Source organism: Eleutherodactylus coqui, chromosome 4 (genome assembly GCF_035609145.1).
Source record: "Eleutherodactylus coqui strain aEleCoq1 chromosome 4, aEleCoq1.hap1, whole genome shotgun sequence".
NCBI classification, from domain to species: Eukaryota; Metazoa; Chordata; class Amphibia; order Anura; family Eleutherodactylidae; genus Eleutherodactylus; species Eleutherodactylus coqui.
In genome coordinates, this window is record NC_089840.1 from 8,442,186 (window position 1) to 8,460,590 (window position 18,405).

At 51.1% G+C, this 18,405-nt stretch overlaps 1 protein-coding gene across 3 annotated transcripts in view; it reads left to right on the top strand.

Moving 5' to 3' along the window:
• Positions 1-18,405, top strand: part of BACH1 (BTB domain and CNC homolog 1) — a 42,228-nt gene that overhangs the window by 17,783 nt on the left and 6,040 nt on the right. For all 3 annotated transcript variants that reach the window (XM_066599049.1, XM_066599051.1, XM_066599050.1), the window contains 2 exons: positions 8,966-9,250; positions 11,789-13,126. In XM_066599049.1, coding sequence (XP_066455146.1) covers positions 9,011-9,250; positions 11,789-13,126 — 1,578 coding nt within the window. In that variant the 5' untranslated portion in view covers positions 8,966-9,010. The remainder of the gene's footprint in view (positions 1-8,965; positions 9,251-11,788; positions 13,127-18,405) is intronic.

An 18,405-nucleotide genomic window follows, 5' to 3' on the forward strand; every position in this document is an offset into this window, starting at 1 on the left:
AAAGTAGGACCTGCGGTGATTTTTTGTTTTCTGTCTCTTGGCGCTATTCTTGTTTTTGGGTTTTGTTTTTACGGCGTTCGCCATTCCGTAACAATACGCTGATGACGTTCTTGTGTGGATCGGCGTGATTACTGCGACACCAAGTTTATAAGGATTTGTTTAATTTGTACTATTTTTGCACAATAAAAGCACATTTTTAAAGAAAAGCATCTGACTGCGTCGCGGCGCTCGCACGGACGGATTCGTATTGTGTATTACGCACGTATGATATGCAGTGATTGATTGGCAATCGAATGCAATGACTTTATACAGTGAGTGACATCACGGCGGCGTGTGAGCATTCCGTGTTACGCAAGCGCAGCCCGTTCTATCCCACCGCGTATAGTTGCGTGCGCAAGAGCCCCTTGTTCTGTAGGGGGCGTAATCAGAGCTGTGCGTGCGCCGTTACATTGTGTGCGGGCGGCGATGATACGCGCCATTACGAAATGACAGAGGGGGGAGTTTAAACAAAGCGGGAAGACTGCGGGTGACGGCGTGCGGGAGATGCGCAGTACAGCAGCGCTGCCGTACGCGACTCATGCAGGGTTTTGCGCATGCGGCGTGTCGGCTCGGCCTTAGACCCAAAGTGTTGATATTTTTCTGGCTTGTATTTTGCGGGATGCGTTGTAGTCTTTGGCGCCGGTCTGAGGTAGGCGGGGCCGCTGGATTCATTTCTATTGCGTGTTTTTTTTGGGAAGGTGAGCAAAAGAAAACTAATGGGATGAGCGAGTATACTGGCTAAGGCACTGCTCGCTAAGGCACTGCTCGCTCGGGTGATGGGCCTTAGACGAGTATCTCCCCGCTCGTCCCGAAAGATTCGGCTGCCGCTGCGGGGAGCTGCGGGGGAGAGCGGGGAGGAACGGAGGGGAGATCTCTCTCTCCCGCCCGCTCTCCCCCGCTCCCCGCCGCAACTCACCTGTCATCTGCGGCGGCCCCCGAATCTTTAGGGACGAGCAGGGAGATACTCGGCTAAGGCACATTACTCGAGCGAGTAGAGATGAGCGAACGTACTCGGTAAGGCCGATTTCGCAATCGAGCACCGCGATTTTCGAGTACTTCACTACTCGGGTGAAAAGATTCGGGGGTCGCCGGGGGGCGGGGCGTGGAGTGGGGGGTAGCAGCGCGGAACAGGTGGGAGCCCTCTCTCTCTCCCTCTCCCCCCCACTCCCCTCTGCAACCCCCCGCTCACTCACAGCGCACCCGAGTACTTTTCACCCAAGTAGTGAAGTACTCGAAAATCGCGGTGCTCGATTGCGAAATCGCCCTTACCGAGTACGTTCGCTCATCTCTAAAAAATAACAATTCTGTTTTTTGTTTTGTTTTCTTAAATTTATTAGCGAGCGAGATAAATAACAAAATATTGTAATACGAGAGCGGTGACACCTATTCGGGCGCTTTTGAAAAGTGGCGTGTTTTTTTTTGTATTTTGTGAGGAATTCTGCAGTGTTTTTTTTTAAAATAGTTTTTTTTTTTCTTTCCATTAAACCTTTATTGATTTTTTTTCCCGGCATGTTTTAGTCTCTGACGGGCGCTCAGCGATGCGATTGGCCGATTGCCAGAATATTCTACTGCATTGCTTATGTAGTGGGTTCTCCTAAGACCGTTCTCACGCAGCCCGCTTTTTACCGTGATCAGCGCGGCTTTTGCAGGTACAACGCTCCCGCTGATCTCAGTGCGGCCGCACAGACAGCCCACAAACTATTTTCAAGCGTTCTCTGCTCTTTTTGCACGTTTTAGCGTGATGTCGGGGTGCGGTAAACGCTGTAACATGATCACAAAAATGCACCGATTTTGCACGTGATGTTTTTGAATGGATGTGTGGGAGCAGCTTAAGCCTCTGACAGCAGCCTATTGGGCTCTGCGGGAGGCGGGGCCTAATCGGCCGAGTTACATGACAGACAAGGAGACCTTCGTCAGGCTCCTGTCTGAGATGGGAATCCGCTGGTACTTAGCAATCGCACCGCAGGGTTCCGATGGGTGACAGAAGGAGCCCTCTCCCCATTATCTGCTTACAGGCTGCAGCTGCTATTGGTTGTGGCATGTCAAAGGTTAAACCGTCAGGATCCAAGGTTTCTCCATTCCTGCTGTTAGAGCAGGAGCCGGGCTGTCTGTAATCCGCTAAGACACCGCCTTATAAAGATGTAAGTGCCGCTTTAAAGGCGATAAGTGAGGTCAGTAAAAATGCGGATTGCAGTCACTGAAGGGCCGTTTACACGCAGTGATTATCGCTCAAAATTCAGTCAAAAGCCATCTTTTGAGCAATAATCGTTGTGTGTAAATGTTCCCATCTTTCACTCTATGGCTAAACAATGATTTTTAGTTGAGCATAAAATCCATCATTCAGCCAGAGAGAAGCTAACACGGACCATATTCTGTGTTCTCCACGGGGAGCGCTGATTACATTTTCAGAACAAAGGAGCTGAATGCAGATAACAGACCGCATGCTGTGTTCTTCACAGGGAGTGCTGATTACATTGTATTCAGCTTGCAGCCCCGCATCAGAACAAAAGAGCTGAATGCAGAGTACAGACCACCTTCTCTTCTATGCATACAGCTCCGGAGGCTCATTTGCATGCAAATGAAGGTGATAAGCTGCTAATGGGCATTAGTGCCCATTAGCAGTTTATGCAAAACAATCGGTCAAAATTTTTTGAACGATTATCTTTGCGTGTAAACGGGCCTTAACAGGTCAAAGAAAGTTCATGGTTTATAAAAACAGACCATAAGGCTAGTTTCACATCGGTGAGTGCGATGTCGCAGCGAGAAAACCTGACCATATTGTTTATGTGCTCATTAGATGTTTGATGCTCTTCCTCGTCCTTGCGGGTTCCTCACACGATGGACATTAGGAGATTCTAATGTTAAAAACGCATTGCAGGAAAATCGCAAGTTCATGCGTTGCCTGTGCGATAAAACAGGGAAAACCTGGTGATGAAGTAGCAAAACGCAGAGCGATAGGCGGGCCGCAGAGCGATAGGCGGGCCGCAGAGCGATAGGCGGGCCGCAGAGCGATAGGACGGCCGCAGAGCGTCGCAGGAGTGAAGGAAACCGGTGACAATCAGCGCTGTCCTAATTCTGCGTTGTCACTCTCACATCGCACAGAAATCACACGATTTTATCACCCACATGAAAATGGCCTAAGGCCGGGCGCATGTGAGCGGGTCGTATTCTGCATGCGGGGGGCCTGCAGTAAGCCCGGCCGGTGACCCTGCTTACCTCCCTTAACTGAACTGCGGATGACTATGGCGGCTCGCAGGCGATCGTGTGCAGAGCAGGGTTTTATTTTGCTCTGTTTGTATTCCCCGCACTGTTGCTTAGCGATGAGGCCATCCCGGCAGCCATATGCAACTTTGCGCCCCTTCTTTTAATATTTTAGCCGGGGCCACACTGCCGGCACTGAGGTGCGCCATCGCTGCTTTCCAGATTGCCACATTGTTATTTAAAATGGCTGCCAGGAGTGAAAAAGCGCCATCCATACTGACGAGTGCGCGTTCACGGCTGTACACCCTGTGTCGTCGGTGCAGGCATTGAACTGAGCGGGCCTGTCCAGTAAACGGCGGACGTAACCGTTGGATACCATCAGAGAACTAAGCAAGAGGGGTTTTTTTTCTTTCGGGCCGTATTCACATTAGGTGTAATAATAATATATATACATCTCTGCTCTCTTATCCCCCCCGGTTTCCTCCTTACAGAATAGGCGGCGGCGCGTTGCACGGTTTTGGCGCGTTGCACGGTTTTGGCGCGTTGTACGGTTTTGGCGCGGACGTCGGGTTCTTCCTTTTCTTTATTCTCACTATGGAAAATCCCTGATAGTTTCACGAGTCGTGTGACGAGGTTCCCCGCGTCGGAGGATGAGTGTTGTGCGCTAAGCGCTTCCTTAGAATGGTCTAGAGATGGCGGGAAACATGGAAGAGTACCTCTGCAGCGCCACCTATTGGAAGGTGACATTCCTGCAAGTCACTGTTAGGCCTGATAACTGGTTGGTGCTCTCCTTAAAGGCTCATGTGCGCGGGCGTGTGCCTGCAGCGGTTTACCCATCTGCTCTCAGAGACCGTGTCTGGCTGCGTGTACCTTGCTCATGCCCACCTGTTTCTCATGCGTGTCTACACACACACATGTGCATGGACCAATGGAGGTCCATTGACTCCATTTATCACGTATTGCTGACAGCGCTATCTGCTTCCTGCTCTGTCCACAGCGATCCAGGGCTCAGTGACCAGCAGCGGGCATCCTAAGCGGCCGAGTCCTATCCGTTGTTGATGACCTGTCCTACGGATAGGTCATCAGTAAACTCCCGGCCATCCCTTTAATAAGGCCTGGAGGTTCTTCACTGGTTGTCGGACCTCCTCCTGTGTTCGCCTGACCTCCTCCTGTGTTCGCCTGACCTCCTCCTGTGTTCGCCTGACCTCCTCCTGTGTTCGCCTGACCTCCTCCTGTGTTCGCCTGACCTCCTCCTGTGTTCGCCTGACCTCCTCCTGTGTTCGCCTGACCTCCTCCTGTGTTCGCCTCACACGTTGCGTCCTTGCCGGGACGGGAGCTGGATTTCACTGCGCTGTAAATGTAGGAGGTTGCCAGAAAGTTTGCTCATCTTCTCCCTCGCCCGGAGTGGCGCGTTGGCCGTAATGCTGCGCCATCTGTGTTGGGTTATTAATCATGCATGTCTACAGCCGGCTCTCATTGTCTGATGCCCGGTCTTCGGTGGGTGCAGACTGCGGCGTCCCCCTGTGACCCAATTAGAGGGTCTGGCTGATCACAGACAGCCGCAGCAGATCTATCAATCTCATCATAAATGTGTAACCGAGGGCAGCGCACAGTCGCTGCCATCTTGTGCCAGCGTAAGAACCAACTGCCAGTATGGCGACTGCCAATGTGGATAGCTGGTATTCTTGATTTCAGATCCCGAAGAGCGTCCGATACTCACAGAACGGGGAGCGGCGATTAGTATTACTTTGTTTTGCAAAAACTTTACAAAGTTTAACCCCTTAAGGAGTTTCCTAGGGTCACATGTCATCCGGAGGATCTCGCTGCTGGTTCGGCTCCCGCCAGAAAACGGTGGGGTTTTTTTCCCCACCATGTAAGAGGTAACCGCGGGCGTTCGCTTCACGCACAACTTGGCCATCTGATTGTGTCGTACACGTTCAGCTAATGAGCTCTGCCAACCGTTACAGCATAAACAGCGAAGAGTATTCAGAATAACGCGTGAACCGCGCAGAACGCTCATCTGGATAATTAGTGGTTTTTACTCGTTTGCTCCACATTTGCGTTGGATAGAACTCCGTTTTTAATGTTTCGATGCTTGAGAAAGGCTTATAATTAAGCCAAAACGCGTGGCAATATATGATTTAATAAGCTCTCACTCCTTTGCCACACCTGCGATATTGCCCACTATCGGGGATCCCGGGGTCCCGAGGATGAGGCCCCCCTGAGAAGGGCTTATATTTCATAGGACTCCTTTCTTGCACTGGAGCGCTGGTAACGTTTTCTACTCTGATGATTGTCTATGGGCATACTGCACTGCGGCTCGCCCGCGCCTGTGATCCACAATTCAGTTGGCCAGTGAATGTCCGGCCGTCTCGCACCGGACGTTTTTTTACCATGATTAACATGGCGTTCCGGCCGCCGCACTAACCGCGGTACGACACTCCTATTGGTTTCAATGGGGTTTTGCAGACCTGCGCTGCGATTCTGATGCCATGGTTTGTGGGGCTGTCTGTAAAGCACCTTATCGCACAATGATTGGCGCGTTCAGTGCTGCCAACTTGCTGTACGATGCATTCAGGAACGCCGCTCGGAATCCCTGTAAAATGACTTTGTGTGTGAGAGCGGCCTGAAGGTCTTATGGTCGTCCATTAGAGGACGCTGCCGTACCAGACCCTCTTGGACCGTCTTAGTCTGCGTCTTAAGACCTAATAATGTACATTTGGCTCTGTAAGAGGAGAGGTGCTTGTAGGTATCAGACTGGCAGGCTTACTGCTATGAAGAGCAGAACGGGGTGCGACTATCTGCAGGATACATCTGATAGACTATTTACCAATAACGGTGAAGCGACTCGTTCGCCGTGTCTGAACTAATGCATTGCCCGACCCAAATCTATAGGGTTCCCTCAGGTGCCTCGTACCGCTCTCGTGTGCACGGCTTGTGTCTAGGGGCCACAGCTCTGTACCCGGCCAAACAAGACCTCCAAGGATGAAGCGCCATCTGTCCACCAGGTTCCTGTTGTGGCGCCATCCTCGGTTTCTGTTTCTCCTCTTTGGCCTCGGTTATCTTCTAGGTTGAGGCTCCCGTTGGGTTTATCTTCCTTGCCTCGTCTTTGTGACGTGTGAATTGTGAGACGCTTGGACAATCATCGAGAGACTCTGAATCCGCCCTGAGCAGCTACCTGAACCAAGCGGGGATTGAACTTGCAACCATTCTGCTGCCCTAACACTCTGCGCCACACGGGGCTCACTTAAGAACCCCATTAACCAAATGTTTCCCCGTCACCCTCTATACCCTCAGGGGACTCCATGTTGACATACTGCTCAGACCCCAGCTTCGTAGGCCGCTTTCACATTTGCGCTGGAGTCTGCGGTCAGACGCTCAGTTACAGATCCGCCACAAAAGGCCAGAAGAAAAAACGCAGCATGTGGTAGAATGTCGGACGGCTGAACGGAAACTAAACGGGGGCGGTTGATTCCCCCTTTCTAGCCCTATAACGGAGCAGGAAGACTGCCCCCCTTGCCCCAGCGCAGCGGTGAAAGCGGCCGTAGCCATACTCTTCTCTGTGTGATCATAACCTAGAACAGACCGACAAGGATACAATGTATCATCCGCCGCTGGATGAGGCCCACTCACATTCTCTGAGACGGGTAAGATGGTCATACAGGGTGTTAGGCGGGCATCTTGACCATTGTACCTGATGGGCACAGACAATACCAGCCTGTACAAACCTTGTTGTGACACTGTTGGACCCTGGGGCAACCCAAGAGGAAGACCCTACACCACCTCCCCCCGATGACTGATGTGTCAGTCCGGGCAGTAGATGCACCACCATGGGGTATATCGCCCGTGGGAGGCAGGTCCGTTTACCATCATCGCTCTGTTCTGCGTGTTTTGCTTTCCTCCACCTCACTCTGTGATGCCTGCAAGACTGATTCCAAGGAAAGGTCCGTCCCTTCTCACGGGGAGTCGGAGCCTCCGCCATTACTTTGGTCAGAGGCTACAGGGCTGCAGCCTTAGCGGCTCCATCTGCGGAGCGTCTCTGTGGTATTGGCCCGGACTTTGACGATTGTTTGGTTTGAGTTCGTCCCGACAAGAAGTCTGATAAAGCTTCGGCATTTCTGATTGTCTTGTCCGAGGAAATACAAGGAAATGCAAAGCTTCTACTGTGCCAATGGGCCCATAATAGGAGGTGAAGCTCCAAGATTACCCGGACCTTGTGCTCAGTTTTGTCTTACCTCCCGCCATCTTGCGTGCCTTCAGCTCACCTCCTAGGTTGGAGTGGTTGTTGTAGTACTTCACGCTGCATGGCAGTGCATATCCTGTCTGGTGTGACCCGTCTCTGTAATACCTGAAGCCAGCTTCCAAAAAAATGTAAAAACGACATTAACCGCAGAATTCTCTTTAACATTTCTTAATTGTTTTGGCGGTCTTGTCTGTCTTTTTGCTCACCCTCGCTCCCTCCATGGTGAGGTTAGATGGGGTCGGAGAGCGCCCTTGTGTTTAATGACAGCAGAAAGCTGTGTATTTTCAGGACCTTTAGGGAATTTCCAGAACTCCATTAAGGAGCCGTAGAATTACACCATATTCCAGGATTATATCCGTGATCTCATCTGGGAGAGACGCAACCGCAACGATGGTACTAATACAAGAAGGGGGCCAGCGTCTAGATGTACAGCAATAAGCCACCTGTCTATGGTCTGAGACAAGACGCCTTCAACATAAAGATATATATTACAGTTCAATTCAGTGTATTATACTTAAAATGTATAGCATAAGTCAGACATTCAATCCAAGCAAGCAGTGTTAGTTAGTTACACCGAATGTGACGTGCCGTGCATATAAATAACCCTAATTGGCTTCTATTCAATATAAACTCCTGTGTCCAAATGAATTAACGATCAGCGGAGAAATAACAAGAGACATCAACTGTGTGAAGCCACCACTGTGCTCTTTCTGAGGGACCAGCTCAGTGTTAGCTTTATATATAGTGCAAAGTAGAACAAAGAAATGTGCAGTGTCCAATCACATGAGAAATTCCTTAATCGTAGCGGATCATTACGACCGTTTTTTAGCACTGACGAATAAATACATAATGTACTTTGGAAAACAGCAGTTGCTTCACGTAAAGCCGTGTCTGCAGGCCATTTTGGGGTATTTCGCTGTCTCCTTTCTGATGCTCCTGTTGTCACTTTCATTTGCACCAAAGCTGATGAAATTGATTCACAATTGCTTCTATTACAGCAATTGATTCTATTGGTGCTATTACACGAGCGCCGTCCTCGCTTGTGTAATTGTGCTAATTGTTGGGCTTCACCTGTGCTTGCAGGTTCAGCCTAGCAATTGTCTGGTAAACGCTAGTGCTCATGTAATAGCAGCCATACTGGACAGATTGATGTCCCTGAAGTGTGAGTTACTTGTGGTTATACCGGGATCCTTAAAAGGTTTGTCCTTCTTCTAGCTGTTTTGCAGCAGACAGCTCTGTACATTGCGCAGTGGCCCGGATTGGTACTGCAAGATGAGTTTATTTCAATAGGACTCAGCTTGCAGTACCAGCCCTGGCCACTGTGTAATGTACAGAGCTGTTTGCTCCCTGCAGCTAAACTGCTGGAAGTGCGACAACCCCTTTTAAGGGTTTCTGCCATTTTCTTGAGCGGTGTGTGAGGACATATACTGTAGGTTGTGTCAGAAGTCGCTGTAGTAACCACATATTTGCCTTTTCTTGCAGTGGTGGAGATACCGTGAAGCATGGTAGCTGAGTACCCCGTGCAGGATGTCTTGTAGTGAGAAGAAGGACGCTGATTTTGCTTACGAGTCTTCAGTTCACAACGCCAACCTTCTGCTTCGCCTGAACAGCCAGCGGGAGCAGGGCCTGCTCTGTGACGTGACCGTAGTGGTGGAAGAGCAGAGGTTTCGGGCACATCGCTCTGTACTCGCAGCCTCCAGTGACTACTTCCTAACGCGTGTTGTGCCGGCGAGCAATGGCGAGTTTATTATTACCCTGCCTGAAGAGGTGAGAATGGGCAAGGGGTCATACATGGGCTGTCCCTCTGTTGTTCTTCCTGTAAATGGACAACTGTGTGTAACCGTTCTCCTTGTTAATCGGGCATATCCCTACACGATCTGATTGCCGGCACTGATAGGATTGTTTGGGACCCACTAACAAGGGAAGGGTAATGAATGAGGAATAATAGGAACAGCGCAACATAGAGTTCCAAGAGAAGATGTTTAAAGGGGTGTTTCCATCTCGACTCCTATGGTGTATCCACAGGATATGCAGTAACGTTATTGGTGGGGGTCCCACCACGGAGACCACCACCGATCCCGAGAATGTGGGTCCCGGTTTTCCCCTGTCGTCCTCCCGGTACGGGCTAGCTGCACCCCCACAGTGAGGAGGAGATTGACTGGATCTGCAGTGTCGCTTCATTCACATTCAGTGGGGCTGCCAGAGATATGGCAATTTTCCATCAGCCCCATTGAAGTGAATGGCGCAGCGGCAGCGCATACTTTAAGTTGCCTATGTAATCTATGCATGTCACATGATCCATTCTTGTGGTATCAAGTCGGGGTCCGGAGTGATTTGCTGTACGAGGGTCACTGCTGAACCAATGCTTCTATCTTATTATGTTGGCGATAGAGTTCAAGCCGTCATATCTGGTAAACTTTGTTGCTTTGGTCTCGTGGCAGCAGAGGGGCGGTCACACAAAAGGGCGCCATCTGACAAGAAAGTGCGTATAAAGCAGAGGTGTAGGAAGGAACGGCTCCGTATGGAGAACATTACACTCGATGACCTTCATGGTGGCTGCTGGCACAGCAAGGCGGTGACAGCGATGCGAATGACGAGGCCCAGCTATCACACCGCGACCTAAAGAGCATCTCCATCAGGTCAACCTCGCGAATCAGAAGATCGTAGTCCCCAACATATTAAAATTATCCCGCTCCCTGCACCGTTCGCTGGTTTCAATCCGCTGAGGAGCGATCGCAACACTCTTCATATCCAGTACTAGCGCCCGCTGTCTACCCGCGCCCCCAGTGCTAGCACCCGCTGTCTACGCGCGCCCCCGGTGCTAGCGCCCGCTGTCTACGCGCGCCCCCGGTGCTAGCGCCCGCTGTCTACGCGCGCCCCCGGTGCTAGCGCCCGCTGTCTACGCGCGCCCCCGGTGCTAGCGCCCGCTGTCTACGCGCGCCCCCGGTGCTAGCGCCCGCTGTCTACGCGCCCCCCCGGTGCTAGCGCCCGCTGTCTACGCGCGCCCCCCGGTGCTAGCGCCCGCTGTCTACGCGCGCCCCCGGTGCTAGCGCCCGCTGTCTACGCGCGCCCCCGGTGCTAGCGCCCGCTGTCTACGCGCGCCCCCGGTGCTAGCGCCCGCTGTCTACGCGCGCCCCCGGTGCTAGCGCCCGCTGTCTACCCGCGCCCCCGGTGCTAGCGCCCGCTGTCTACCCGCGCCCCCGGTGCTAGCGCCTGCTGTCTACCCCCAGTGCTAGCGCTCGCTGGCGCCCACTGTCTACCCGCGCCCCCGGTGCTAGCGCCCGCTGTCTACCCGCGCCCCCGGTGCTAGCGCCCGCTGTCTACCCCCGCCCCCGGTGCTAGCGCCCGCTGTCTACCCCCAGTGCTAGCGCTCGCTGGCGCCCACTGTCTGCCCGTGCCCCCGGGGCTGGCACCCACTGTCTGCCCGTGCCCCGGGGCTGGCGCCCACGGTTTGGTCTCTGTAAATGTTCCGCAAGCATTGATGAATGTCAACAGGTGCAAATTTTTTCCCGCCTGGAGGAATTCATCTAAGCACATTTACTTTATATGCACTTTCATTTTGGGCCTCATTAAAATTGACTGGATGTTGGTGGGAAGGTTTAAGCTCTATTGGCATTCCTTAAACATCGGCATCTGCCATCAAAAGCCAGTGTAATAAGATTGGTGGCATTAGTCTGAGCGCGACCCTCACAGTTCACTTGGAATAACATTAGGGATGAGTGAGCGTACTCGGAAAAGCACTACTCGCTCGAGTAATTTGCTTTATCCGAGTATCGCTGTGCTCGGGTCTGAAGATTCGGGTGCCGGCACGGAGCGGGGAGCTACAGGAGAGAGCGGAGAGGAACGGAGGTAAGATCTTTCTCTCCCTCTCTCCCGCCCGCTCTCCCCTGCTCCCCGCTGCGACTCACCTGTCAGCCGCAGCGGCACCCGAATCTTCAGGGACGAGCACAGTGATACTCGGATAAAGCAAATTACTCGAGCGAGTAGTGCTTTTCCGAGTACGCTCGCTCATCTCTAAATAACATCTTTGACTAAAGCCGGTGTCACATGAGCGTATTACGGCGCATTTCTGTACATACGGACTAGTCTTCTGGCCCGACCTGTACACCGGAGCACCTTGAGTTCAGGTCAGGACGCACGGTTGTGCCGGGACGCTCATCCATACTGCAGACGCATGAATGTGCCCGTAATACCCTCATGTTGAACTGACCTGAAGATGAAGAATTGTTTTTCTACACATCCTTTTTGTTTCTTTTTACCATAAAACGAACCTGGAATTTTACGTCTCGCCAATTGTTGTTGCAGGTTACGGTGAAAGGCTTCGCTCCGCTCCTTCAGTTCGCATATACCTCTAAACTTCTCGTCAACAAAGATAATTTATTGGAAATCAAAAAGTGTGCAAAGTTCCTGGAGCTGCACGACATCGAGGAGACCTGCTTCGAGTTCCTCAAGTTAAAGTTCTTGGACAATAAAACAGAAAACTCAGAATGTCCCCGGAAGAAATGTTGCAAGTCTTTCTGTCCGAAGGCAAGTATCCAGCGCCAGCAAGACGAAACGGAAAGAGTGGTTATACATGAGGTGGAAGACATCTGGAGGGAGGACTTTACCCAGAACCTCAAATGTCCAACGGAGATCGAAAATTTATCCCCGTCCCCCGAAAGTCCAAAACGGCCATGTGAAACTTTTTGCTTTGCCAGAGAGAATGCTTCCAACTTTTCCTCTCTTTGTCCAAAGTACAGAAAGTTTCAGAAAGCTTGTCGAAGTGGCAGAGTGCGATCTGCCAGCACATGTTCCAGTAACCAAGAAGCTCAGAGTCCATCACCAGCACCATCCAGCGAGATGTCTGAAAGTACCAATCAGCCAAAACCTCAGGTGGAGGACCTCCAGGTAGCCAGGCCTGACATGGAGCTGAACGTTCTACCTCCGCAGGACGCTGAAGTCATTTATCAAAACCTTGTGTGCAACGAGGACAAAATCGTTACCTCTGCCGTCTACCCTCCGTGTTTCCCCGCAGTCCCCGGACTTCCAGACTTCAGTTCTGTGCCTTTTCCATGTCCTTATCAGCCATACAGGAACATAAACTACATTGACACACCTAATAACTCCACTCCTGCAGTTCTCCCAGACAAGGGCAGCAACGAACTAAGCAACAGTCGGCCCCCGGAGGTACCGAGAGTAGACCTGGTAACCGAACCGGATATGTCTTCTGTAATGGAGCCACAACTGATGCAAGAACGTAGTAAGGTGGAGAGGGAAGTAGCAGAACATCTTGCGAAGGGATTTTGGTCTGATGTTTACCCCGCTGAATATTCAGGTCAAGAAGAAATGGGGATGGAAACCCCAAAGCAACTGCAGGAAGTGGACAAACGCTCTGAATGTCCGTGGCTAGCCATTTCTATTTCCAATGAGCCTCCTGAACGGACCTTCACCACCCTCAATCCAGTATCGTGCCCATTTATCAATACCATTTCTAATGAGGCGTGTGCCAACAGTCCAGAGGTGAACAACGAGAACATTGCTAAAGGAACGTCCCCAGAAAAGTGCGCCTATGTCTGCCCCATTAATTTGGAGGATGAATCGGAAACTGACAGCGAGGAAGATAGCGGCGAATCTTGTTCTGCCAGAGAACTGGAGTGTGAGGAGGTAAGAGGCAGCCATAGGCTTCTGTTCCCAACTTGTTTTCCAAATAAATGAGTTTACTGAGACCCCTGCTGATCTTCAGAACGGGGGTCCCTTGTTCCCCGTCCACCTCACTTCGGGATTAATGTACCCCCACAGTGAGGTGGGAACTGAATGAAACTCTGCTCACGCAAGCACATCAGCCCTCCATTCACTTTCAGTGGGATTGCGGAGAAAGCCGGGCAGCACCCAGTCAGCTATTTCCGTCAGCCCCATTGAAATGAATGGAACTCTGACCGCACATGCTCAGCCAGCTCCATTCACAGTGACGTTATGGGTGGGGTGGTGGTGTTGCACAGGTGTACATGGGAGTTCCATTCTCAACATCGGTAAGGGTCTCAGCAGTGAAACCCCCACCAATCATAGGGGATAACTTGTGATTTCGGAACAACTCCCTTTTTTTTTTTATTTAGTTTTTTTGCTGAAAAATTCTAATACAGTGCTGGCCTCCAGGGGTCTCCCTTCCTTTTAATTTACTGTACACTGCCTGTTGTCATCTCTAGTAATGTAAACACTAAGACAGATTACAGGAACAGGGGGAGGGTGTTGCTGATTCTGCAGATTGTTTTCTCTTGGGGAAGGGGGTAGTTACAAGAGGGAGAAAAGGAGAGCGACTCGCACAGATGCTGCATCTAATAGTAAGAGTTTACTCGCAGCTACTGAAATCACACCTACAACTACACCTCAGTCCTGTTGTACACTGCTCTCCATGATGCTGTTATGTCTCTGTGTGTGCTGCAGACAGTTAGAGAACAGAATCTGCTGTTTTCTCCATGCACAATGTATAGAAGACGACATAGCAGTAGGCTCCTCCAAACAGCTCAGGGGGAAACTTGGAATTAGATACAGAGGGGGAAAGTGGTTATAAATGCAGTATACACGACCTATAATGTCCAGATATAGTGGTGGTCCTTGTAGACTCACATGGGAATGCTTTGAAGGAGTCGTCATGGAACCAGATAATTTTCAAAAGCCAACTAAATGTGTAAATTGTAGTCTGAATAGATGAACGTTGTACCAAAAATGTTATTTACTTGGTGCAATTATCAGGAAAGGAACCCAAAAAGCTCTCTCCCACGGTGCGAACAGCTCTTCAGAGTATTGTAAAATGATCGCTTGTTAAGGGTGATCGTTTGTATAGTCGGCTTTACGCTTCTAGAAATGCATTAGAAAACTTGTGAAAAGTACCATGAAACTTTGTAACCTAAGTGGGAGTTGTACCCTGAGCCGCCTCGTATGCCGATTTCTTCCTTCCCTTCATCAGCTAGATGGTTTTTCCAGCTGCAGTAAAGCAGATACTACCTGTCTCAGCTTCCTAAGACAACTTGGACAGACGGGCTAGGCACCCTTAACGCTACAGGATGTAAGTTTAAGTCATAGGTGTATGGTACTTAGCACAGTGGGACATAAACTTACATCAAGTGGCGCCATAGTGCCAATCGCAGTGACAGTGTAGTGATGGCTGCTACATGGTTATCAGTCAATCACTACTTGCTACTAGGGGACCAATCGCAGCCTGTCCTGCCCCCAGCGATTACTATGATTGGTCAGTCGGTGCTGACTGACCAATCAGGGCACAGTAGCGAGATTTTGCGCTGTTTACAGTGCAGCTTCTCTCTCCAACCATCGTTGGTTGGAAAGAGAAAGGGGAAATTGCGCAAAAGAAAAGCATCATAGCGATCAGTGGTGGTGTGGGCGGCCCTGGTGGTGTGGGCGGCCCTGGTGGTGTGGGCGGCCCTGGTGGTGTGGGCGGCCCTGGTGGTGTGGGGCTGGTGTGGGCGGCCCTGGTGGTGTGGGCGGCCCTGGTGGTGTGGGGCTGGTGTGGGCGGCCCTGGTGGTGTGGGCGGCCCTGGTGGTGTGGGGCTGGTGTGGGCGGCCCTGGTGGTGTGGGCGGCCCTGGTGGTGTGGGGCTGGTGTGGGCCGCCTTGGTGGTGTGGGCAGCCTTGGTGGTGTGGGCGGCCCTGGTGGTGTGGGCGGCCTTGGTGGTGTGGGGCTGGTGTGGGCGGCCGGCTGGTGTAGGCGACCTGTTGGTGTAGTTAGTAATTTCACACCTCCGATCCCTGATTTTGCAGTGAACTTGGGGATAAAACTTAATACGGAGGGGTGAAATTTAAGTTTTTTTTTTTTTTTCTCCTATGCTCTTCTTGCCCACGTTGTTACCCAAACTAATTTCTATGTCCAAAATGTTATCTAATAAAGTACTAACTCCGGTTTTGCAGGACCCCTGTGGGTGCATCAGAAATCACCGACTTTTGGGGCATTGTATTATCTATGGGGTCTACTGGCGCACGGATATTTAATACCCCAATGTTCCACTTGGCTATGACAGGGAAAAGGTTATAATGCAATCATGAAATTCCTGCATTATAATGACAATACGCCGTGCCCACCCAGCGATGCCCCCGACTATCATCATTTATGTAAAATCAGGTCGGTAGGAGACCATCTCAATTCTAGGTCCGCCCGGGCGTACAGTATCTGCCCAGTTAGAGGACACTAAGTATGACGTGAAAATGTACAAGCTGTGCGAGAGTACATCGGGGTACACCCATAAGAGAAGGACACCGAAACTGAGCCCCCAGAATGTCCCCCTTCTGGGAATTACAGAAATAATTGTATGGGAATGCGTGCCCCCACTACTGGACCAGATTACCACCTCTACCTGGATAATATCACTCCAGTATTCCCCTATTCCAGATTCGCACTGGCAGAAGAACTGTGGCTCGTGGCACTGTGGGGGCGTTTCTGATTTTCTTCTAAGTCTCTGCTTGGGCATATTGTCAGAAGGGCTGAGAGCCGGCGCTATGCAGCGACAACGTATTGAAGAACAGGAGGGATGTCCTACATGGCTACAGCCATGCCCCCTGCCCAGTATAAGGTACCAGTACAGAGACCCCCAAACCAGACTGCGTCCCTGACCACCATAGGTACATGGGAGGGGTTGACCTGTCTGATCATGCTCTTATAATGGCATGCGGAAAACAAGGGTGTGGTATGAAGTACTGTCTGTGCCCATCATGCAGCTGGCACCTTATAATGCCTACATGCTATATCCATGTGCCGGCCAGAGGGGCACCTTCCTGCTGTTCCAGGAGGAGGTCATCAAGGCCCTAATATTTGGTAACTAGGATGCAGGGAGCCCGGTACGTCTGTAAGCGAGGCCACGTGTATTGTACCACGAGCGTTTTCGAGGGACATTCTTTCTACTGGTAAGAAGGGAAGCACCCAAGAAAGGTGCCGAGTCTGCTACAGACGAGGGGCAAAGAAGACCGCCATTTATCACTGTGAAACCCCACACAACCCGCCTGTACATAAATGATTGCTTCACAATATATCGCACCTCCCGGGGATTATAATATTGTTGCGTTGAACCACCGTTCTATGACTTACCTGGCTGGACTCCGTACCACATGCCGCTCCTTTCCTTCTGAACCCCCCCATGTGCCCAAACAGCAGTTTACATCCACGTACGGGGCATTCCGTGCTCGCGATAAATTGGGTAGCAACCCGTGGGAGGCTTTCTCTCCTTAAAGCCTCCCTAAACCTCCACATTACTGGAAAAATTGGAATTTTTCATTTTCACATCATAAATGTAAAAAAAAATAAAATTCCCAATGCCCCCGTGGGATCAAAACACTATGAATTGTCTGAGGGGTCTAGTTTTCAAAATCAGTTCTTGGTGGTTTGACTGCTGGACCTCCACTGATCCCAAGAATGGTGGTCCTGGAGGTCCCTGCATGAATGGAGCAGAGGTCGGGCATGTGCATCATTGCTTCATTCATTTCGATGGGAGTGTTGGCGACTGCAGAGTACAAGCGCTCAGCGATATCTAGCGCCACCATTGAAATGGAGTGAGTGTTGACCATTTATGTGGGGACCTTTAAGACTCGGTGAGGTCACAGCAGCTGGACCTCCACCACCAATACAGTTATCCCCTACACCTAAATCTTGGCATCATTGCATTAAAGGGAAGCTTTCGCCACGTTCTTGCTGTTGGAACCATGGGCATGAACTTGGGCCAGGTATGTAGACGGCACCCGTCGCGAATGTTGTATTCTGAAACCCTGCAATAAGCCTACTAGGATGATGGAGTTGGAGTGGAGCTCCGAGTCACGGGCGCGGCGCGCAGCTTCTCCCTGCCTGCATCATGTGGAATGATGGCGCTCGTCCTTTTTGTGTACAAGAAAAGAGCGGTCACATGATCCGGGTGGGAGGAGGCTGGCGCAGCACCACCCCTGTGTTTTGCAACGCCATTCCGACCGCATCTTCAAAATATATTAAGTGCCACAGGGTTTCGGAATAAAGTGTAGATGAGCGCAGTGTACATATCTGTCTCAGGTTCATACTGCCCATGGCTCTGGAAGCTTGAACCTGGTGCCAGATTGCCCTTTAAAGGGGTTGTCCAGTTGCAAACTTTTGATATCCTATCCTTTTGGGTTAGCGTTTAAAAGTAGATCAGTGGGCGTCTGCTGCCCAGGACCCTGCTGATCAGCTGTTCTTTGGGTTGGTGCACTTGTTCACAGAGCTGATTTCTGCAGGAAGCACACAGCTCTGTTCCCACTGAAGTGGCCAGATTTGGTATTACAGACAGCTTCGATTGAAGTGAATGGATGTAATACCAAGTCTGGCCACTGCAGTGAGAATAGAGCTGTCTGCTTCCTGCAGAAATCAGCTCTGTGCACAAGCCTACCAGCCTAGTGAACATCTGATCAATGGGGGTCCTGGGTGGTAGACCATATACTGAGCCACCAACTGTGGGCAGAGTTGCTAATATACGGTTTGATCGGCCTGAGCTTTGAAATAAAGATGAAAGCAATGTGAAATAAAGAAATAATGGTGGTTTCACATCTGCCTTGGGGGTTATGGTTTCCTGCTCCGTTTGGGGAGCGGGAAAGGGAATCCCCTGTCTGAACGGCTCTGTTTTGTAACCGAACAGCACCGGACGGCCCCTATTGGCTATAATGGGGACGGTTCCGCTTCCGCTCAGCCGTCTAGTATTTAACCGGAAAAAAGCGCGGTATTTTGTGCCAGATTGGTGAATAAGCCTCCAACTGGACACTCCAATGCAGATGTGAACCCCCCCCCCCAAGTCTAATGTCCCCTCGTCCAGCGCAGGTCACCGCCGGTTTGAACCCTGGACAAGCGGTTAGCGGTCACGTGTCGTCCGCTGACTGTCCGCAGCGTCTTCCGTGTTTGGCGGGGGACATTCCTGAGACGCAGATCTGTGCATGAAGGCAGCGGGC